Here is a 24499-nt window from a genome sequence, read left to right on the forward strand (position 1 = left end):
AAACTAATGGGCCAAATTAATCCAAAGTTGGCCACAATCATCTTTGGGGTATCTAGTTTGAAAAATGTGTGGCGTGACCCGGTCAACCAACCAAGATGGCCGCCACGGCTAAAAATAGAACATGCAGTTTTTGGCTTATAACTCAAAAACCAAAGCATTTAGAGGAAATCTGACATGGGGTAAATATGTTTATCAGGTCAAGATCTATCTGCCCTGAAATTTTCAGATGAATCAGTCAACCCGTTGTTGGGTTGCTGCCCCTGAATTGGTCATTTTGAGGAAATTTTGCTGTTTTTGGTTATTATCTTGAATATTATTATAGATAGAGGTAAACTGTAAACAGCGATAATGTTCATCAAAGTAAGATCTACAAATAAGTCCACATGACCTAAATGGTCAATTGACCCCTTAAGGAGTTATTGCCCTTTATAGTCAATTTTTTTTTCTCTGTTACTAATGGGCAAAGTTCATTATAGATATAATTGTAAGAAGCAAGAATGTTCAGTAAAGTAAGAACTTCAAACACATCACCATCACCAAAATACAATTTTGTCATGAATCCATTTGTGTCCTTTGTTTAATATGCACATAGACCAAGGTGAGCGACACAGGCTCTTTAGAGCCTCTAGTTAAGAAAACATTTCAGATACATGTACATGTATAAAATTTTATGGGTGGATTGCTGATAAGCAATATAACCCATAAACTCATACTAAGTAGGACTGTCAAACTGTCATCTAAGATATGCTTTTTAAAAGCTTTGTTCAATTCATGCCTAACAAATGAGTTGAAATGTAAACAGTAATTGTTTACGTTTTCAGATAACATAGATGTCGAAAATATCACATTAGGCATTTAGTTTTAATTAAAGTGCAATAATGTTTGTCATATTTGAACCATTTTATTAAGCATGTCAACCATTTGTTTTTAATAAGCAGTAGTCATAGTTTTATTATGATCTCTTATATTTATTTAAAAAATAAATAAAATTTGATTTCCTGATAAAATGTGAGTTGTTCTTTTTGACTCCAGTCATTGGAAAAGGATAAAGGATCACTTTATTTAACAGAATGTGATGAAGTTAAGCAAGTCACCAAAGATTACTGGTTTATGTCAATTACTTGGAGTTTTTTACAATAAAATTAAATGTCACAGAAATGTAGACAGTGGCATGCATCTCGCTGGTTTTGGGTCAAATTTGCTTAATTGAGATGCAACCATAGTTTTAGAAAACAATGTAATTGAAAAAAGTAAAAATCTAAATTAAATTTTAAACCTAAAAAGTAAAAATCTAATTTAATAATGTAAATCATGCTATTGCTGAGGCAGTTGCTCAATTAATACCACATATGATGATAAATTTCATTTACAAACTGGCAGCTATGAGATATTGTATAATGCTGTAAGATGTGTTACAACACCAAAAAAGCAATCAATTCATCAACAAGCAGTTAGTTCCTGACAGTGACAGAAAATTTGTCCAGAAGTTAGGATGTCTATTTCTAGAAGTAAGCAATCTCTCTCTTTATAGTGAGAGAGACCACAATGTTTCCATACTTACAACTGTTTTTTATGAAGCTTTTTTGATGGATTCTGGATACGGAAAATTGCTCAATTATAATGCGAGATTTAAATTATTTTTTTTTACATAAGAATGTTTGTTTCATGAATATTAATCAGTTGTTGGTTCATATGACTATAGTCATTGTACAGAGTTAGTATATATGAATCTTCTGCTAAAATCGTTAAGTCATTTTTGTTTAAACTACTTGAGAAGGACAAGGTATATTTATATGGCCATGTAAGTTTAAAAAAATAAAATAAAAATACTGTACAATCATTATTAATAGTTCAACTTGAACTATGTCAAGTTCTACTTCTGTAATCACTCAACCAGTCAACGTTGAGGTTGTGACTTAGAACCTTCTTGTGCAAGTAATTTTGACTCCAATCTTAATTGACAAGGATTATCAGTTTTACTATTGAAGGTCAGTGGTTTTCTCAAGGCACTCCGGCTTAATCTACTAATAAAAACTGGCCGCAACCAAATAGCCCCACAGAGGCCCTAAAGAATGGCGTTAAAACATCAACAATCAAACAATCAAGTTAAGAAAATTGAAATATTTGTCAATATAAAAACATAGAGATGTGGTATGATCATCCACGGGAAAACTATTTATCGAATCCCAGATGAAGTAACTGAGCAATTATATGCATCAATACAGCTTTCAACAATGAGAAAAACTCAAGCTTTGATGACACAATTTGTCTCTGATTTCATAAATGGGACATTCTACAGCAGAGTTTTATAATTTTAGTAAAAATAGGCTAATTTAAGAACGTTTGTATAATTTCACCATTTTGGTTAAATTTCATTTACTAGTAATTTTTAGCTGTACAAGACAAGGAATTGGTTTACATTTTTAAACAAAACTACAACATTTAATAAATAATACATTTATTCAACATTTGCAAACTAGAGGGTGTATTAAGTACATTTTACTTTAATATCAATTTGACCCAAACCTCTTCTTAGTTCTATACCAGTTTATATTTATCAGGAAGATGATGTTTCTTCCAATGATTCCATTGTAACTCACATAGCAACAGAAACCAAAACTGACATATAAACAATAACTCTGACCAAGGATGTATAACTAACAATGACATATAACTATCTAATATAAGTCCTTGCTCTTATTGAGGAAAGTGGGGGATCTGTCAGAATTTTGGAAATCTAAATTGTGATATACATATCTTCTAAATTAAACTTTTATGTTATCATCATTTCATAGAACTTTCATGGATCAATTAAGGCATACAAAGTGCAAACTGGGATGAAGTTAAGCATTTTAATAAGAATAATAGGATAAAGGACATTTTATTTTCAATTTACATTAAACAGTCATCCAGCATGATCATAAAAAATAGGTTTTTTTTAATAAAATTATCAAGATTCAAGTCTACCGGTAATTTACAATGACCAATGCACACAACTATTACAATGATCAAGGTAGAGTGATCAATGCAGACAAATATTACAATGACCAATGCAGACAAATATTACAAATGATCAATGCAGACAAATATTACAATGATCAATGCAGACAAATATTACAATGATCAATGCAGACAAATATTACAAATGATCAATGCAGACAAATATTACAATGATCAATGCAGACAAATATTACAATGACCAATGCAGACAAATATTACAATGATCAATGCAGACAAATATTACAATGATCAATGCAGACACAGTACATATTACAATGATCAATGCAAATATTACAATGATCAATGCAGACAAATATTACAGTGATCAATGCAGACAAATATTAAAGCGATCAATGCAGACAAATATTACAGTGATCAATGCAGACATATATTACAATGATCAATGCAGACAAATATTACAATGATCAATGCAGACAAATATTACAATGATCAATGCAGACACAGTACATATTAAAATGATCAATGCAAATATTACAATGATCAATGCAAATATTACAATGATCAATGCAGACAAATATTACAGTGATCAATGCAGACAAATATTAAAGTGATCAATGCAGACAAATATTACAGTGATCAATGCAGACATATATTACAATGATCAATGCAGACAAATATTACAATGATCAATGCAGACAGATATTACAATGACCAATGCAGACAAATATTACAATGATCAATGCAGACAGATATTACAATGACCAATGCAGACAAATATTACAATGATCAATGCAGACAAATATTACAATGATCAATGCAGACAAATATTACAATGATCAATGCAGACAAATATTACAATGACCAATGCAGACAAATATTACAATGATCAATGCAGACAAATATTACAATGACCAATGCAGACAGATATTACAATGATCAATGCAGACAGATATTACAATGACCAATGCAGACAAATATTACAATGACCAATGCAGACAAATATTACAATGATCAATGCAGACAAATATTACAATGATCAATGCAGACAAATATTACAATGATCAATGCAGACAAATATTACAATGATCAATGCAGACAAATATTACAATGATCAATGCAGACAAATATTACAATGATCAATGCAGACAAATATTACAATGATCAATGCAGACAAATATTACAATGATCAATGCAGACACAGTACATATTACAATGATCAATGCAAATATTACAATGATCAATGCAGACAAATATTAAAGTGATCAATGCAGACAAATATTACAGTGATCAATGCAGACATATATTACAATGATCAATGCAGACAAATATTACAATGATCAATGCAGACAAATATTACAATGATCAATGCAGACAAATATTACAATTATCAATTCAGACAAATATTACAGTGATCACAATCTGATATATTAAAAAAAGATCCCATGATCATGCTTTGAATACAAGGATCTGACAACACTCACTTCTGAACTCTGTTCTGAATATTATAAACATCAGCATATTAAAAATACCAGGCTTAAAACTATTGAAGATGTGTTTCATTGCGACAAGATCAAAGGAGTCAAAAGGCTTTTAAACAGCAGAAAGTGTAGAAGAATAGTCAGACTTTGCTTGAACAAAGTGTCTGTATTTTAATAAATTTCAATGATCAAAGCAATACAGACGAATTTTATGAATTGATTGCATTGCAAGCTCGGTAATAGGTAATGTATTTACCTCCCCTTTTCAAGATTATAATGCGCATGATCGTAAATATGGCAGATGAAATCCAGATCGTCATGAGCAAAAAACGACGACTCATCGATCAATAACAGCCTTGTAACTTCTTAAATATATAGAAATAATGGCACAGTGCAAACAGAATGCACAAGAGTTTGTGCAGAACACGTTTAATCCACATGTTGCTGTGTTATGCAGCCGTGATGCGGAAGTCCTATGTCAGAAAAATAATTTGACATTTGTGGAACTTGTTCAACCTTTTTGCCGGTTAACGTCAGAAGGTGAATCTTCTTTAGTATATTAACCACACTTATATATGCTTTGTCTTAACTCTGAAGAATGATTCCGTTTCATTTAGATAAGTTCTTGAGCATAATCAGTAAAAGGGGGCGGACCTTATGTCATACTTAGTCCCTATGTTTATTATTTTGCAATATCAAAACAGCATGACATTACTTTTCTGTTAAAAGTTGGTCAATGACAACTGCAGCTGCAAAAGGAATTATCACACTGCACGCTTTATGTATCTTTCTTACCCGTTATATTTTAAATCAATTTTCAAAACTGAAAGTGACACACATACATCACTTGTCAAACTGACTGCCCTTATAATTATTAAATCCAAAGATGAGAAGTAGTTGGAAGGGTATACAGTTTATCTGTTGGATACTTAACCCAATACTTTGTCAAGTTGCAGCTACTTGAATAAATGTACTGTATTGACAGTAAATTGAACCTAATGATGATGGTTACTTAGTGGTAGTCCAAATAATTATGACGTCTTGAAAGGCTATTATAATTTTTTTCTTTGACGCCTAACTTCGACCTCAATGCTGAAGCCGCCATTTTCGGTTGGACTTTGAAAGCATATTTTGCTCTCAACTTTGAGACCCAATTGAGCCAGCAAATTTTCATTGAAAGCTAAAAAAAATTGCATACATAAAGATTCTTACCTTTTATGTGTTTGTTACTGTTAGTGCAAAATATTTCAAATTAATCCCTTCAAAAATAATAATATAAGTAACAGTTCCATCTGAGGCGGGAACATGTCGACTGCATTTTTTAAAACGTTTTTCTGATTTCTTTTTATGAGATTATAAAATAATTTTTACACCAAACTCAGACCCGAATTTCTGGAACCTTTGTTAAACATTATCTGGAAATTCAGGTCCGTCAAAATGTACCGAGTTTGGTTCAAAAATATGTTTTATACTCCTAAAATGAAGCATCTTGAGGAGAAATCAGCTAAACGTTTTAATAAAGCAGTAAGTTCCCTCTTAAAGTCCAACGGAAAATATGAGTTTGGCGTTATGACGTCGCACTAAGGCGTCAAAGAAAAAAATTATTATAATAGCCTTTCAAGACGTCATAATTATTTGGACTAACTTAGTGGTAGAAGAAGAAGGGAATTGGCTGGAAATTTATTGTCTATGAAACAGAATATGCCCTGTTCTAATTTTTGATTATAATGGGTTTTGAATTATATGTAGCATAATGCTAATAATGAAGGAATTAAGTAAAATTGAAAATGGAAATAGGGAATATATCAAAGAGACCACAACCTGACCAAAGAGCAGACAACAGCCGAAGGCCACCAATGGGTCTGCAATGCAGCATGAAAATCCTGCACCCGGAGATGGTCTTCATCTGGCCCCTTAAAATTGAGTACAAGTTCAGTAAAAATAGAAGTGACATTTAACTCCAAACTATATAAATGGGCAAAAATTTAAAAAACATTAAAAAAACATACAAGACTAACAAAGGCCGGAGGCTCCTGACTTGGGAATGGTTAAAAAATGTGGTGGGGTAATACATGTTTTGTGAGACCTCAACCCTTCCCCTTTACCTCTAGCCCATGAAGTCTCAGTCTGATGTTAGAATAGGTAACAAAAGAAACTATAAAAAAATGATAATGATGTATATATAAACAAAGGGCTACTAGCAGTTCCTGACATGCCAGCTCCAGACCTCAATTAAACTGAGTGAAAGATTGCAACACTCTCCTTGTGAAATACTTGTGCATTCTATGGCAATTCTTCCTGACATTATTGGGCTTGAATACTTTGATAGTAGAATCTTAACTGGAAATTTTGATTACATTTAAAACCTTCAAATTGTTAATTGTCAAAATATCATTAAATTTATTTCTACTGATAACGAATGCTTCATGTTTATTCAATCATTAGGACTTATGTACACTTCAAATATCTACTAACTTTTATTCAATATAGTGAATTTTTGAAACAAAAGGGAAAAAAATTAGTGGAATGACCCAAATATATTACTCAATTTATTTCACTTGACTGGGCCGAGTTTATCCAGTTCGCTCATAATAAACCAGTCCATCTATACATAGGTGTTTTAGGATACACTCATCAATGCATTGTCCAGTCATTCTTTTGTAAATTCCTTTGAGGTCACTGTTAGGTGATTAGAAATCAGTAATAACTATAACGGCAATCATCGTAATCACACACATTTTCAAATCGACTGTCCTCATGCAAATGAAATAACAATGAGAGAAATGTATATTCAAAAATGTATAACTAGTGTTTGTATACAAAATTGGTGTTTTAAGGCATTCCTTACTTTTACTATAATTATTGTTTACCTCAATGTAGACTAATAAATTTCAAAATGATAAGATTTGAAGTATTTGTATGACAATGAAGTTCTATTTACAAGATTAATATTGAGAAGGACATATTGCAGGTTGTAAGCACTTTAGACTGTAGGTAACTTTTCACACTGCAAATTTCCATAAAATACCATTATAGGAATAATAATTCATAATACAATTCTGTGTCATTTGCATCATTTATTTAAAGCAAAACAAAATCTGTTATAATTAAAATTTTGAACAAAACTGAAGAGTTGTTTTATTCAGGTGTAATAAAATAAACCTTACTCTACTAGTAGCATGGTAGTCTATATCAATCTATTTAGTTAAAGATCTTTCTTAAAAACATTTTTTAAATTATAAGACTATTAAAAAAAATCTGTAGGTCAAATAAATGATATAAAAACTTCAGAATAAGTTACAGACTTCATATTTTAAAAAAGCATTGATATTAATATTTGAAAAATATATATAATTTTACAATTTATATTATTAAACACAAATCCTTAACTGTAACACCATAAAAGGTACATGTAATTGAAATGTAATTCAAAAGTAATTGAGCATTACATGCTTTTTTCGATGTAATTAATTAAATTACCATTACATGTAATTAAAAAAATGCTCAATTACACATTACATTCAATTACATGGAAAATTGTAATGCATTACACTTAATTACCATTACATTTTTAATTACCCCATCCCTGATGGTAGAGCACTTGTACATGTACAAGAATACATGGTTTTATGTTTTTTGTTATTAGCAATAAATGGTAAGTAATAAAAAGATGCACATTGTGCTAGTGTCACCACTCACAATACAGACAGAGACGGAAAATCATACCTTTTGATAATTCACTGTTATGAGATTATCTCCCTTTCAAATAAAACATTTCTGCGCCTATGATTGAATGAGGTTTGACCCATAGTTTGCTGTTTATTGAACATGACAATATTGTAGTAAAAATAGGGCTCATTGAAGGTCATAAAATTCACTCTAAATACGAAGGAAAGTAAGGTACATGTAATATAAACTGTTTAAGAAAATCCACGTTACAACTTCAGAATGCAACAATTATTGTTTTGATTGTGAATTTAATTCGATTTGTCTCTGTCTGTACTGTATTTTAGTGAAAAAGATCCTAGCATATCACAAAAAAACATATCCTTAGCCTTTTTCCTAATTTATATTCAAGTCTGTAGAAATTTTTGGTTATATCCACAGACCACAGACAGAAAATGCTGTGATGCACACTTAACAAATTAATTTAAGATGAAATAAAGCTGCACTTTTAGTTACTAGATTTTAAAAAATGCATGCAAACAGAGATGGGTCGGATTTCTTGCAATGTTATTGATTAAATTACAATTACTAAATGTCAATTGTACGATTAATTTAAATGAATAATTAATAAATGTTGAAACAACAGTGAAGGATTTTTTTTTACGACATCTAAGTACATTTAATTGAATTGACACTAATGGAATATATCAATTTGTTTCTGTCCTAATAGAACTGATTGCATATTGGATATGAATTTCGAAACAAATTCAAATATGAAGCACTTTGAAAGGATTAATAACCTATGCTGTATTAAACCAAACCATACCAAAACTAAGAACAACATATTGGTTTAGTTTACTTGAGATTTGGGGTTACAGGGAGTTCAAACTGAAAACCTTTTCTTGTCAGGTGAAGATTTTACATTTATAAATTAACAAGACTTATTTTATTCAAAATATGTATATATGCATAGTTTTAGAAAATAACTTTTGTATTTGTAGTTCACATACGGGATCCAAACAATGTTCCTCACACGATTAGACATTTGAAAATCACCATGAGGGACATGTCAGCAACTTTGCCGCAGCAGTCGGTAGCAAAGAAAATCCTCAATGATATTGTAGCTGGAGCACAACCACAGCTGGTAGAGGGAAACAGAGGGAATGTGGTATCTGTTGGCAACTATGATCTACAATTAACATGTATGTTTTCTAAAGTGTGTAGTCTTGTGTATTCCAACAATATTCAGTCTTTTTTTAATTAACCTAGCAGGGGAGCATGTTTAACTGGTTTCATGTCCATATTACACACATTTGTTTTGTGGGTCTTAATATTGTAAAACCACAATTTTGTTTTGTTTAGTCCAGTTAAACAGTAGTCTTGAATGTACATAGTTATCATACTTGAGATGGCCACTCATTAGCATAAAGTGTTGTCATAGCCATTGTTTGTTATTCAATCATTGTTACCAGAACATCTAGAGATATCAGATATTGAGCTCATTTTGGGTTCATTTCTGTTTAATGCAAAATCATAGATCTAGTTTCTGTTTTGTTTTATTATGATTAATAATTAACTGCACTTCACGTCACTTGGCAAATGGTTGAAAGATTTCAACATCCCTGTTTCAATGTATTAAGAAATGTGTATGAACTATGATGAAGTACCGTAAGTGAAATTATAACAATTCGCAAATAATAGTTTTTGCTTACAGAAAAAGAATATTAACATTGGTATTTTCAATCTAAGAGAATTGTAGATTATCAAAGTTATACTCATATATGCAATACTACTGCTTTTGATATAGCATGCCAAGGGTAATCATTTTAATTCATCATATAATATGTTTTATCATTCTTAACAGGAACAAAAGATATTACAAACTAAGGCATATATTTTTATGTGTTACAGCTACAACCCCATGGTTTGAGGCATACAGAGAAAAGTTTCTGCAGATGTTACCACCAAGTGACCATGACTTTCTCAATCATTGTTTAGGATGTATCCTTTAAGATAACTAAAGTAACATCTAAAGGTCACAAGTTTAACCAAGTGACCATGACTTTCTCAATCATTGTTTAGGATGTATCCTTTAAGATAACTAAAGTAACATCTAAAGGTCACAAGTTTAACCAAGTGACCATGACTTTCTCAATCATTGTTTAGGATGTATCCTTTAAGATAACTAAAGTAACATCTAAAGGTCACAAGTTTAACCAAGTGACCATGACTTTCTCAATCATTGTTTAGGATGTATCCTTTAAGATAACTAAAGTAACATCTAAAGGTCACAAGTTTAACCAAGTGACCATGACTTTCTCAATCATTGTTTAGGATGTATCCTTTAAGATAACTAAAGTAACATCTAAAGGTCACAAGTTTAACCAAAGTAACATAGTAACATCTAAAGGTCACAAGTTTAACCATAGTAACATCTAAAGGTCACAAGTTTAACCAAAGTAACATCTAAAGGTCACAAGTTTAACTAAAGTAACATCTAAAGGTCACAAGTTTAACCAAAGTAACATCTAAAGGTCACAAGTTTAACCAAAGTAACATCTAAAGGTCACAAGTTTAACCAAAGTAACATCTAAAGGTCACAAGTTTAACCAAAGTAACATCTAAAGGTCACAAGTTTAACCATTTGTTTGTAATTAATGGTTATTAGACTTTGTGTTTAATAAAGCATATTGTGTTATTCTAGCCAAATAATTTTTCGCTTAGCAATTAATCTCAAGAGACCAAAACTGGAAACTAAAAGATTGAAGCTAACATCTGATTCAAGAAGAACGCATGAATGTATTGGATACTTGACTACAGAATGACAGAGGAAATGATCAAGATTATTTTAAATGAATATGCCTGACAACAAAATAAACAACATTATGCCAAATTTTGAAAGTTATGTTGGACATCCATTTACAAGTATATTATTCTTTGGTTTGAGTTGATAGATCACATAGTTAAAGGTCAAGAATAATGAAATATATTTCATGCATTTTTACATAAAAAAAAGTAAATTTCCATATTAAGAGTACTGGTAAGTAATGTGATATGTGTCACGTAAATTGTAAGTGAAATAAAGATTTCCAAAATTCCTTAACAATTTGAAGGTGTATTTGTTGTTTCATCAGGACATACAGATCCACTGAGCATGTTCAACAGTCTAGTGAACCAGCAGTCGACACAACAGACTCAGAATCCCAGTAAAATACCCCGATGGTTTTGTCCTGGTACCCTACGATACTATGTTTTACTTCATGATGTCATTGAAGGAGAGGATGCAAAGTATGACATAAATCAGTATCAAAGTCTAGGCGTCAGGTGTTTACCAAACTTGATGTTGATTGGTCATTTGCTATGTGTGTTGTCATGTTTTATTCCACCATTTTGTTTGGTTGTTCTAATCTACATTTTATTGTATTTTTCTGATTGTTCTGTTCTAATGTGTTGTAATGGTTTGTTTTCTTCTAATAACTTTTCATTTATTTATTGTATGGTAGGTACTAATTTTTGAGGGTTATTGTTGTTGAATTTAAGGATGTATTCTTCTGACATTTCAGTCTCATGCAGTCTCATTGAAATCTCGTTCTGGAATTATTTCAAAAATATGTGATACAAGTGGAAAATTGCAATGAATTTGATATTTATCATAATCAAACTTAACTCTGTGAAAGAATTATGTATTTCCAATAAGTAGTTTTTGAGTAATGAAATTTGATAATTTTTTTACTAACCAAGTCAGTCTTTTTAGCTGAAATTTTGAGAGAAATGGGTAAGGGGAACATAAAATGATTTTACCAGAAACATAAACATCCAATATAACTTTTTCTTTTCAAATTTCCTAGATATGTATTTTGTCAATCATTTATAACAAGGAAGTTGAAATAATATGCATTTTATTCTTTAAACAGAGAAAAATCACAAATACCAAATTGACAACATGGTAAATTTGACAAGAAAAAGCATCAAAATATAATAAAACTTTCTTATATTAACACCTACCTATAGTTTTTTTAGTTGAATTTATTCAGATTGGTCAACTAAGCACTTCATCTTTATTGAGAGTATGAAAAAAAGTTTAATTGTGGAACTGTGATTTATTTTTCACGATAATAGCCCAAAAATGGGAAAATCATCAAAATTAGTTACTTTCAAAGGGCCGTAGCAAAAAAAGAAGCACACCACCATATGATGTTTTCTTCACCAATTATTTTTTTACAGTCATATAAACCCAAAAATTAGGTTTAGAAAAAAAGTTTAGATTCTAGAAATTTTTGGCTCCTCAGAGGTGTACATCCTTAAGTGCTAAACGAAAAAATGTTATAAACCATTTTAATTTGTTTCTCAATCCATAAATACCTGTACATTTGTAGTTCCCAAGAAAAAATATGAAATCTTAGTATTTTGCATGTCATATCTTCAAAAGATGTTGTTTAGCTTTATGTGAAATCTTTTTAAACAGTTTGGTAAAATTTAAGGCACTAGACTTACACTAAAAAATAAGATTACTAAAAACACTGTACAATTAAACTAGCCAATGATTGAATGAAACAAGTACATGATCACCTGATATCTTATAGACATAAAACTGTTTAAATGGAAAAGCTAAGTGCTTTGTTCATTCTAGATTGTAAATCATCATGCAAACATTTATTTTTTTCCACATGTCAGTTGTATTTGTAACTATTATGTCCAGCATCTATTGACATAGTATGGGGTAAATACATGTTCAGACTTATTTTCAGTTTATACCTTAGATTTTAATAAATTCTATTTATACCAATTTATTCATCTAGTACATTTTAAGAAGTTTTAGAAATAATAAAAAAAATCTTATCAGATGATACTTGGAATTTTTAACCGCAAACTCAAAATTATATTCATGACCCACCAAGGCAATATTTGAACTTAAAAGTGGTTTACATGTAACTGAAAACACTGTTCATTATAGATAATTGAATCAACTTATTTGGTTTTGATTTCAGAGCGGATGCTATTTACCAAAGTATGAAGTCTACTTACGGAGCAAATGTGTGCCATCTTTTAAACATTAACTCCAGAAGTATCCATACAGCTGAGAGTCTAAAGACAGACAATAACCTTCCTGATCCATGGAGTCAGTTCCTTAACAAAAATAACACTGAACAACCTGTGGTAGGTTTAAGATTAGATACCGTCATACTGCTTAGTACATTTAAAGTTTTTGCAAGACTGGTATTCATTAGCTGCTAGACTGATTTGTAACTTATTACTATGTGTGCAATTTTCTTGTGAAAATGATTTTGCTGATACTAAAATTGATTTTCCATTACTTGTAGTTAGACTTTTAAACAAAGTCCTAGATGTTTCTAATAGAACATAGTCTTTTTGTGTGTTTTAGTACAATTAATTAATTATTGTTCAAGGGAAGTAGAAAAATTGTACTGTTAGTATGATTTTCTCACTTTATGGCAATTCATATTCACATGTGATGTATAAAAGAGTTTTATTAAATTGATATGAATCTGCAAAATTTTTGTAAAGACATTTCTGTTTTAAGAATGGTTTGTTTATGGTTTTTGCCTTTGGTATTGATTTATGTACATATTTTTTAAAATGAAAATTAAACTTCTAGAATATGTTACTGGAGATAATTAGTTTCTATAGCTGTAACTAGATAGTTTAGTTAATTTTAATTCCAGAAAAAACAACAAAAAACTAGATATTTCATAGCATGGGTAAGTCCATTGTATGTGGGGTCGTTCTTTTTAGCTTTATCAATGCTGTCCATGTATTTTGTTCATATTGTAATAACTTTTTTCTTTAATTTTGTAATTTCTTCACTTTATAGGTCACAATCAATCAGTTTTCTGTCAAAAACTGGAAATAAAGCATTTAAAAATAGATATTTAGCTGATAAAAGTATTATTCATTGACAGCTTGTGTTTTTGTCCAAATAGTTTGCTAGTTTAGATGCATGGTTTAGATTTTTGTAAACAAAACAGATTAAGAGAGTAATTTGAAAATCTGTAAGAATTTTTATCATTTATTAAAAAAACTTGTTTAAAAGGGAATAACATATTTTATCAAAGTGTATTTATATATGTTTTGTTCATTAATTTTTTTTTGCATTCAGAATTAATTTTGTTTAATATGCATATACATTTGTTTTTGATGTATTTGCAGTTTTTCTGTAATTTGGTTCTTTTGGCCTTCATTCTACTGTAGAATTTAATGCATGGATGTGCTTTCTATTGAGATAATGCATATTTCAAAATATCCTTAGTTACCTTTTTGTGCATGAGCTAATTCTTTTTTAAAAGGAAATACACCAAAAAGAAAACCTCAATGCAGTCATGTGCAGGCATTTGAGAGGTTTATTGGAAGCCTCTTTTATTTCTTTACTTGTTGTCATTCTGACATTTGTTATGAGGATGTAGTTCATTCAGTGTTTTGCATTTGCGCCGATCTGCATTTCATTTGCGCAGATTTTTTTACAGGTAAATTACAGGTGAATAGATATAAGAAGATGTGGTATGAGTGCCAATGAGAGAACTTTCCATCCAAGTCATGTTATTTTTCATCTATCATTATAGACCTCTTCCGTTAGCCACTTGTACAAATTTAAGGAATTATCAATAATCACATGTATATAACTAGGGTTCCCTGCTCACCACGGGGAGGTGGAAAAAGGCCTACAAGATACATCTCCAGACTTTTTCCTTGGCCGTACCTGTAGTTCTTTAGCCTCTCTCTTTCGGACATCTGCCACATGGTTATGCTCGTTCTGTGTTTTGAAAATAGAATCCGTGGTGACTCTAGCTTTACACGATTTTATGGTACATTAGTAAGATATGTTGTTATGTTTCAGGACACTGACCTCATGATATGTTTGGCCCTCGATGATTAAAGAATTGACTCCTCTGCTCGTTTCTGTGTGCAATATGTCCATCATGTTACAACCAAGTTCCATAACAATATGAATCAGAATTAACATAAATGAACAACATTTTTAAGCAGATTTTACCAATGGTATAGTACAGTACATGTACAACAAGTATTAATTTACCTGTAAATCTTATTAGGAGCAAATATAAAATCGGCGCAAATGAAAGAATGAACATTATCAAATTTGGCGCAAATGTCATACCCCAGTTTATTGTCCAATTATAAACTGTCCTTCCTATTTAGGAATTGGTAGGCAAGGGATACTGTTTGTCATACTTTACAAATATCTAAAATAAAAACAAAAGTTGTAAATTAGATAATGACCTTTTGTATACAATATATTCAGCTATATAAGTGTATAGATGGACATGATGCAGGACATCTATTTGTGTCTGTGTGTTAACATCTGACTCCAGCACATCCCTATCACATTTTTTTCAGCAACAACACATCATCAGTTCTTGATCTATGGCAAAAAGCTTCATCTGGTTTTGACATATAGTGTGACAAGTATGTAAGCTCTTTCAGTGTTTCATTTCCTGTCTGCCAAAAACTCAAAATACATATGAAATGTTCATCCCTTTTAATTCGGCAGTGGTCTAATAATTAAACAATACCTGACAGTGTAAGCCTTACATATTTGTAGGAAGGAGCAGATTATGATATAACCAATGGAAGTGGTGCTGATGATGCTGGCTTTCCTAGTAAAGTGACGGAAGGAAACATTGATCAGACTAGTGTCACGGACAGTATGATGGCAGACCTGTCAGATACTGGTGATGGTGCGTATTTTAGAATTGTCTCAGCCATGCATTTACATTATTGAATCCATAGAAAGGAGTAGGTCGGGTAAGGTCCGATTTTGGCCTCAAATTTCAGGTTCATCTAACGAAAGATTTTGGACACTTTTTAAACACTTAAGTGTCTATTTCAGTTGATTCAATTAGTTTCTGTACAAGACTTAACTATTGTAGTCATTAAAAACGCTCCGATTCAGGCTAAAATATGAAAAATCTATCAAATATGCCAAAAATGATGTTTTTTGTCAAAAATGAAAGTGGCCGCATCTGTGTTCATCTTCAACATTTATATGTTATGTATTATCATCAAATACAACTTACATTTCAATATTGAGAATGAACACAAATGTGGCCACTTTCATTTAAGGCGGAAACCGTCTAAAATTTGACTAAATTACTAAAATTGTAAAGATTTCAGTAATTTAGCATGACTGGATGATGCTGGTACCCGATATATGTGCATTGTATTGTCAAAAACCGCCCATATTTATGTAGCAGAAGCATTCTTCCTTCCAATAAATAACTAAAAGTTTACATTTTAACAATTTTGTAAAACTGCTATATTTTGGGGCCAAAAAAGGGTCTTACTGGACCTGACCTACTCCTTTATATATACATTTAAAGTCTGATTCAAAATATCAGTTTTTAGATTGCTGGTAGTTTTAATAGTATAATATCTTCAAGGCCTTAAGATTTTAAGTTTTATACGCCAGTCTTGACTTTAAAAGGCTTTATCAAATAACCCATTTACTTTCTAATATTCAAAGAATTTTGTGATATATTTTAGAAATTGTATTTAAATTCTTTGTAACTGTTAAATTATTTTATTTCTTTTTATATTCAGCAGCTTCTTCAGGCTCCAGTGATTTATTTGACCATCCACTGTCATTGATGGACCATTCTTCAAACTCCATCAATCATATAGATGATCAGCTGTCACCAGATGGCACCTCATCTCCTGAATCAAGTAACAATTACTCTTATTCAAAAAACAAATCATCAGATAAGAACAAACCATCTTCAGGACATGGAATGTGCTTGACAACCAGTGATCAGGATAGACTTAAAATATTTATACATGAATTCTGTGTTCGAGCATTGATCCCATGGGCAGAAAAGCATATGAGGATTCTAAATGATCAGGTTGGTGTGTGATGAAAACACTGTTGGATGTGCCAAAACTAAATGTATGGATGGGACTAGGGGGGATTGGAAGGTTTATTTACCAAGCCATGCATAGAAATCTAATTGATTCTTTCCAATAATTTCCATGATATCTTTCTAATTTATCCACCACCCTTCAAATTATATTAAAAGTGCCTCCTACAATAATTTTTGGAACCGCCCTAAGATTCTCTAAATTACTGTTAATACAGAAACATTTGTACAGAACTGAATGTCAAAATGTCAAATAGTAGGACATTAATGTGACATGTTTTTAATAGATCAATATAGAATTCATCAAAAAAACATTTATTGTGCTCTCTGTCTATCCGTCAGAGTTATAAAATTCACTTATATAACAAATTTTCCACATTATTTTTCATCATGCTTTAAGAAATAGACCTGATATTTGTTATATAGCTTAAACCATGACAAGTTATAAATCAAGTTAGCATTTTGTTCCAAAACAATGAATTTTTAACCAGTAGGGGACTATATATTGCCAAGCAATACTAACAGAATGCTTGTTTTTCTAATTTGACCCTTGTCCGTCTGTCCATCCATTTGTATGTCCCAAAATTGGTTTATGTTCTCCAACTAAGTATGCCTCAACCAAATGTTATGACAATGCTTACCTTAAAACACACCAAGTGTGAATTTTGGTGGCGTCACTTTTACCTTTCTAGTGTTATATATACTCCATTATGAATGAAAAAACACTGTATTTTTCATTTCCATTCTTTAGTTTTCCTCACACCAAATGTTATGAATAAGCACAATGCTAATTACCACAAGACACAGATCAAGTACAAATTTTGATAGTGTCACTTTTACTGTTCTAGATTTATGTCTCTTTATAACGTTATATACAAGTGGGGACATCATCTTGTCCCAGGGACATATTCCATATTTATATATTTAATAAATGAAATGTTGTATAGAGTGGGGTGCTCATTTTCGCCGGGGACACAATTTCGCCGTTTAAGGATTTTGAGGTGTAAAAACTTCAAAGGATGGCTGAAATCGAAGAAATGTACCCGTAAATTATATTTTTATAACAAATATAATATTTTTTTAAACTGAGACAAAATTGCGGCTCCTACCGAAAATGACCGAAAAACAGACAACGATTTTCGGACAATTTCCTGAATAAAAAACATGATTTCAAAGAAGTATTTCTAAGTAAATATTTGACTGAATGCCCTTATTTTGAATTCTTTATACCTTTGAAATGTCTGCTATTCATCTAAAATGCAATTGATTTGATAAAAATTGTTAAAAGCTGCGGTTATTTGGTTTTAAATAGATGTGTAAAAACGGCGAATATGTGTCCCCCATTGACAAAATATCCGGAAATTTCAAACACCCTTTAATCTAACTTTTCAGATGATTTTCTTAAAACAAACCGGTTTTCAAGCTTAAGTATACTTTGCATTTGAAGTTATCTTCATATAGAAATATCAGTATACTTCAAAAATATTAAGACCTGAACATAAACTGTAGAAAACATGGAAAGATGTGGCGAAAATGAGCACCCCACTCTATGTCAAACATTTTTAAAAGACACAGATTTGGGAAATAAGAAAGTAAATGTCCTATAGTCTTTATTTGTTTCTTAAACTATGGTAGTATTTTAGAAATTAAGTGATCCCTTATTATTCATATTTCATTCCAGCTTACCTCAAGGAAGGGCATCCACAGGTCATTATTTAGTGCTACAAAGAAATGGTTTGGTGGAAACAAACCTGTCAACCAAGCAGCCACAAATCAGAACACCACTGTTGTGTAAGTTTTATAAAAACAAAATCTTAACAACAACATTAATACTTCTGGTTATTTTAAAAGTTTGCTTCTTTAGTTCAAAAGGATGTATAAATTAATGGTTAGTGTTATGCAGGCAGTTTTCAGACATTTCAAGATAAAAAGATGTGAGAATGAACCCTGCTTTGTACAAGACCTAAGCATGGACCTGATTATCAACATGCCAACTCAAGGGAAGATATGTTTCCAATCGATATATTTTTTTATGGCTCTTAGCTGACAAAGTGTGGAAGTTTTATTTTTATAAGATACCATAAACAAACAAATTTGGTGAATTGGAAGTAGAAAAATAATGTGACCACTATAAATTATAGGGAATGTGTCAAATTTGGAACTTGCATGATCACAACAAATTTTGTAATCTGTCTGTACTACTTCTAAAAATATTAAGGTTCTATTTATATAAAGGTGAAAGGAAAGTACAGGATGCACATTTAAACTTCAATCATTTGGACTGGCAATTAAATTTATAATGTATATTGGACCAGTACAAAAGTATAGAGTTTAATTGACAACTTATAGAACAGCAGCTTTTAATATGTTTTTATCTGATGTATTTATAGATACACAACAGAAGCACCTGAGCTACAGATGAGAAGATTAGCAGATTTAGCCTTCCTTTTCCAGATGTATGATTTTGCCTACAGAACATACCATACGGCCAAGAGAGACTTCAATAATGACCATGCATGGCTTCATTATGCTGGAGCTTTGGTAGGTTTAAAAAAACATTTCTTAGAATTTTCAATAGTTGATGTATTTTAAATTATCAAGAGGTAGCAGTTAGTTAATCTTGAAATGAAAACTAGACAAAAAAGACAAATGTAAGAGTCTTAAAAATATATAGGATCTTTGATTGACAAAAGTATAAATTACTTATTTTTGCATACAAGTTGTTTTGTGTGTATCTTTGATAAGTATACCCCTGCTTTAAAAAAAGAGGGGTTATACTTTTTTTTTACCTCTGTCTGTCCTTCCATCCAACCGTCTGTCCATCAATCTGTCCCATGAATATTTTTCGTCACATTTTTCTCAAGAACTATAAAACAAGGTTTTCTGAAATTTGGTTTCAGGATTTATATATAAAAGCAGCTTTACCGTGTGATGCATTTTCAGATTCTTCCCTCAACAACTTCCTGTTTACCGAAAACTTGTATCAATTTTCACATGATAGTATAAAATTTTTCATCACACTTTTTTCTGGAACTACAATACAAGGACTTTTGAAATTTGGTTTCATGGTTTATATATGTCAGCTATCTTGTGTTATGCGTTTCCAGATTCTCACTCAACAACTTCCTGTTTACTGAAATATTTGGGGGAGGATATCATCAGTGAGCAGTAGCTTACAGTTTCAAGTATTATTCTTTTAATTCAAAAATATTTTCTTTTCAGGAAATGGCCTGTATAGCTATGTTTATGGATCCACAGGAACAAAAGTATCCTTTCCATTATATGGAGAGTGCTATACAGACTTACCTACAGACCTGCAAGTATGTCATGGAAAATTTATGTTAATAGAAACATTCTTATGTTCAATACTTCTTTTTAGTTGAGGATTCTGGTTTTATTTTTAAATGAATGTGTTCCAGTGCCCTTGAAACTAAATATGTGTATACTTGACAATTTGAATTAATGTATTGTTTGTTTTGATGATGGTAGTAGACAAATAACTGCTTATATTTTTGGTGTTTTGTGCAATTTAAAACAAAGCTGAAAATATTTGTTAACTACCTATAAAAAAGTAAGTCCCCACAAACCTTGCTTTTTCTACTGGTGCTAAAAATTAGTACTAACATATTTTTCATATTCCCAGAAATCCCCTGTATGCTGCTCGGGCCACAGTTGTTAGTACAGAAGCTTTAAAGAGTCGACGGATGTACCATGAAGCTGCTTTACAGTTCATCAAATTAACTAGTGAGGTAAGTTAAACTGTCATGTCCTCAATACTGAACTTTGTACTTTGAAAGAGTCTCTGTCTTTACATTTGAAACAATAGACAATTTAACCACTTTTCTTGTATCTGTTTGAAAATAAATCTAATGTTAGAGCTATTTGTATTTAAACATGTCGAAGTCACTGTTGACCATTTTGAATTCACTTTCATTGGTGGAGTACTTATTTTGTTTGATTTAATGTTTCGTCTCTCATAGTTCTTTTAAGAATGGCACATGCATTCTAAATTTTATATTGTGTATTAAACGTTGTATCAAGTTTATACTTGTATGTATGTGGTGAGACTTTGAAAAATGATTGAATCTTGATTGATGTTTATAGTTGAACCATCAATTAAGATACTTAACAAACTTACAATGTCTATGCTATACTGTAAATTCAGAAATTATTGGGTGCATTTATTATTGCTTTTTTGTCATTTTAGACTCAAATGCGATTTAAATCTTTGCGATATTGAGAAAAATCCTTTTTTATTCATATAAAATATTTCAATATGCAAGTTTAAATTATTGCGATTATAACCCTTTCGCATTTTTCGCAATAATAAAAATATCGCAATAATTTCTGAATTTACAGTAGTTGTTTTCGGTATTGGACAAAATTATTAAATCAAGAATCCATATCACTGCAATTTTTTTCTCTCACTTTAATAAACATTTGTACTAAAAAAAGAAGGTTTCCACAGTTTATGATTTTTTATTGTGACATGTGAACACAAGTTGTACAGATAAGCAAAGTTTTTTTTATATAAACTTTTCAATAGTCTACCATTTTTTATTGCTTTTCAGGTTCAAATTATTTACCAATTTAGCTTATGTTGTAACTTGGAGCTGATTAATTTATTCAACCTTTTATCAGATCTGAACAACTGATGATTTTTTTATTTGCTATATGTTCTAACTCTTACTGAACATTAAACAGTTAATATCAATCATATTTCTTTCCGACTTGATTGTTTTTTTTACATCATTTTTTTAGGATTCTGACTTGAGAAGTGCCTTACTACTAGAACAAGCTGCTCATTGTTACATTAACATGGAAGTTCCTAAAGTCAGAAAGTATTCATTCCACATGATATTAGCTGGTCATCGATTTAGTAAAGCTGGACAGGTAAGAGAAACTCAAAATTGTTACACAAAATGTCATGCATTGTTGATAATAGATTGATAATTTTAGCAGGAAAATGATACTGGAACACTACTTGTCATTACTTGTGATCAACAAATTGAATGATAGATTATGATTGAAATCTCTCTTTTTTTTCTTTTTTGATTTTGAATAGGATAATACAAATTGAAGGGTAACATTATGAGCCAATATCCCTTCGAAACCCTGAATAACAATATTATACTTGAGTGTCTGGATTTCACCATTCATAACTATTCTGATCTTCATTTTGTTCACAGGGTATTTTTGTCTCATATACCATGTCAATTTAACCAATGAGAGTGTATGGTTAACCGGTAATCTTCACTCCAGTACAATATATTGAAAGGTCTTCAACACCAAATATGATATGTCTGTTATCTTAAGAATCATTTAGAGGAAAATACCAAAGTGGATATATGAAAAGCTCATTATTTATATCAGCAACTTAAAAAAAGCCTCAATCTATACTACAGTTTAATTTTAATATTGAAGAATGATTTGTTATAACCATGTCCAAATGGTGTATAGTGTCTACTTGTGAGTTTGGAGAACAAACGGAATACAAACTTGATCATAAGCTGAAAAAAGTTTGAACATGGAACTCTTCGTATAAACTTGAAATTTAAATTATCATTTCTTTTCAGCGTAAACATTCCTTACGGTCATATTCCCAAGCATTACAAGTTTACAAGGGAAAAGGATGGGCATTAGCTGAGGTGAGAAAACGATCTAAAATTTAACAATTAGGAGATAACTGTATTGTATTTTAAGCTCCGACGGCATCAATTGGGGATTTGATGGTCGCAAATTAAGTTTACTGGCGACGCGTTAGCGGAGACAGTAAACGGGTATTTGCGACCATCAAATCCCAAATTGATGCCGTCGGAGCTTAAAATACAATATTGTTATCTCCATTCTAATGAAACTGACAGAAAACAACGATAAAACATGTATTTAAAATCTGTCAAATGCCGTCTGGGCTTGCGCGTACGTCCCATAGCATCAATTGTCAATTGATGCCATGTAAGAAAGTGACGTTATCCAATCAAAATGAACGTTACAAACGTTGTTGCATTAGAATCAGGAATTAAAATGATCCTTGATGTTTATTTTATGTATTGAGTAAAGTGAGTTTACAGATCATTGTTAGGCCTCGAATTTGAAATGTTCAACAAAATATAATTTTTTAACAGCCTTTTATGTAAAGTTTGTTAAAAACCATGAAATATATTCATTAGTTATTTTTTAATTTTTTGGTCGTATATTGCTATCACGTTGGCGTCGTCGTCGTCGTCGTCCGAATACTTTTAGTTTTCGCACTCTAACTTTAGTAAAAGTGAATAGAAATCAATGAAATTTTAACACAAGGTTTATGACCACAAAAGAAAGGTTGGGATTGATTTTGGGAGTTTTGGTCCCAACATTTTAGGAATTAGGGGCCAAAAAGGGCCCAAATAAGCATTTTCTTGGTTTTCGCACTATAACTTTAGTTTAAGTGAATAGAAATCTATGAAATTTTGACACAAGGTTTATGACCACAAAAGGAAGGTTGGGATTGATTTTGGGAGTTTTGGTTCCAACAGTTTAGGAATTAAGGGCCAAAAAAGGGCCCAAATAAGCATTATTCTTGGTTTTCGCACAATAACTTTAGTATAAGTAAATAGAAATCAATGAAATTTTAACACAAGGTTTATGACCATAAAAGGAAGGTTGGGATCGATTTTTGGAGGTCACAACAGTTTATGAATTAGGGCCCAAAGGGTCCAAAATTGAACTTTGTGTGATTTCATCAAAAATTGAATAATTGGGGTTCTTTGATATGCCGAATCTAACTATGTATGTAGATTCTTAATTTTTGGTCCCGTTTTCAAATTGGTCTACATTAAGGTCCAAAGGGTCCAAAATTAAACTTAGTTTGATTTTAACAAAAATTGAATGCTTGGGGTTCTTTGATATGCTGAATTTAAAAATGTACTTAGATTTTTAATTATTGGCCTAGTTTTCAAGTTGGACCAAATGGGGGTCCAAAATTAAACTTTGTTTGATTTCATCAAAAATTGAATAAATGGGTTCTTTGATATGCCAAATCTAACTGTGTATGAAGATTCTTAATTTTTGGTCCAGTTTTCAAATTGGTCTACATTAAGGTCCAAAGGGTCCAAAATTAAACTAAGTTTGATTTTAACAAAAATTAAATTCTTGGGCTTTTTTGATATGCTTTATCTAAATATGTACTTTGATTTTTGATTATGGGCCCAGTTTTCAAGTTGGTCCAAATCAGGATTCCATATCAAGTATTGTGCAATAGCAAGAAATTTTCAATTGCACAGTATTGCACAATAGCAAGAAATATCTAATTGCACAATATTGTGCAATAGCAATTAATTTTCAATTGGAGTTATCTTTCTTTGTACAGAATAGTAGTTGATAATATATGTTGGAAATTTGCCAGACATGACTATGATGTCATTTTCTATTTTTATTTGCCAATAACTTTATGTGAATAATTTCATTGGAAATTTGCCAATATAAAATGTTGCTGATGAAGCTTTTTTTCCTTATCTTATCTAAAAT

General features: G+C 31.0%; 1 protein-coding gene across 12 annotated transcripts in view; it reads left to right on the plus strand.

The window, feature by feature from the left end:
* Positions 1 to 4706: 4706 nt before the first annotated feature.
* LOC139523725 (trafficking protein particle complex subunit 8-like) overlaps positions 4707 to 24499 on the plus strand; it is a 64782-nt gene continuing 44989 nt past the window's right edge. For 2 of the 12 annotated variants that reach the window (XM_071317960.1, XM_071317966.1), the window contains exons 1-14: positions 4713 to 4979; positions 9107 to 9307; positions 10017 to 10106; positions 11219 to 11429; positions 13094 to 13262; positions 13790 to 13825; positions 15682 to 15817; positions 16680 to 16978; positions 18675 to 18784; positions 19384 to 19534; positions 20216 to 20313; positions 20637 to 20742; positions 21755 to 21886; positions 22570 to 22641. In XM_071317960.1, the coding sequence (XP_071174061.1) occupies positions 4823 to 4979; positions 9107 to 9307; positions 10017 to 10106; positions 11219 to 11429; positions 13094 to 13262; positions 13790 to 13825; positions 15682 to 15817; positions 16680 to 16978; positions 18675 to 18784; positions 19384 to 19534; positions 20216 to 20313; positions 20637 to 20742; positions 21755 to 21886; positions 22570 to 22641 (1968 nt within the window). In that variant the 5' untranslated portion in view covers positions 4713 to 4822. Of the gene's footprint in view, positions 4980 to 9106; positions 9308 to 10016; positions 10225 to 10608; positions 11430 to 13093; positions 13263 to 13789; positions 13826 to 15681; positions 15818 to 16679; positions 16979 to 18674; positions 18785 to 19383; positions 19535 to 20215; positions 20314 to 20636; positions 20743 to 21754; positions 21887 to 22569; positions 22642 to 24499 lie in introns of all 12 variants that reach the window. The other 10 variants (XM_071317962.1, XM_071317969.1, XM_071317967.1 and 7 more) reach the window with 7 other exon arrangements.

This window comes from Mytilus edulis, chromosome 5, assembly GCF_963676685.1.
Source record: "Mytilus edulis chromosome 5, xbMytEdul2.2, whole genome shotgun sequence".
Taxonomy (NCBI): Eukaryota; Metazoa; Mollusca; class Bivalvia; order Mytilida; family Mytilidae; genus Mytilus; species Mytilus edulis.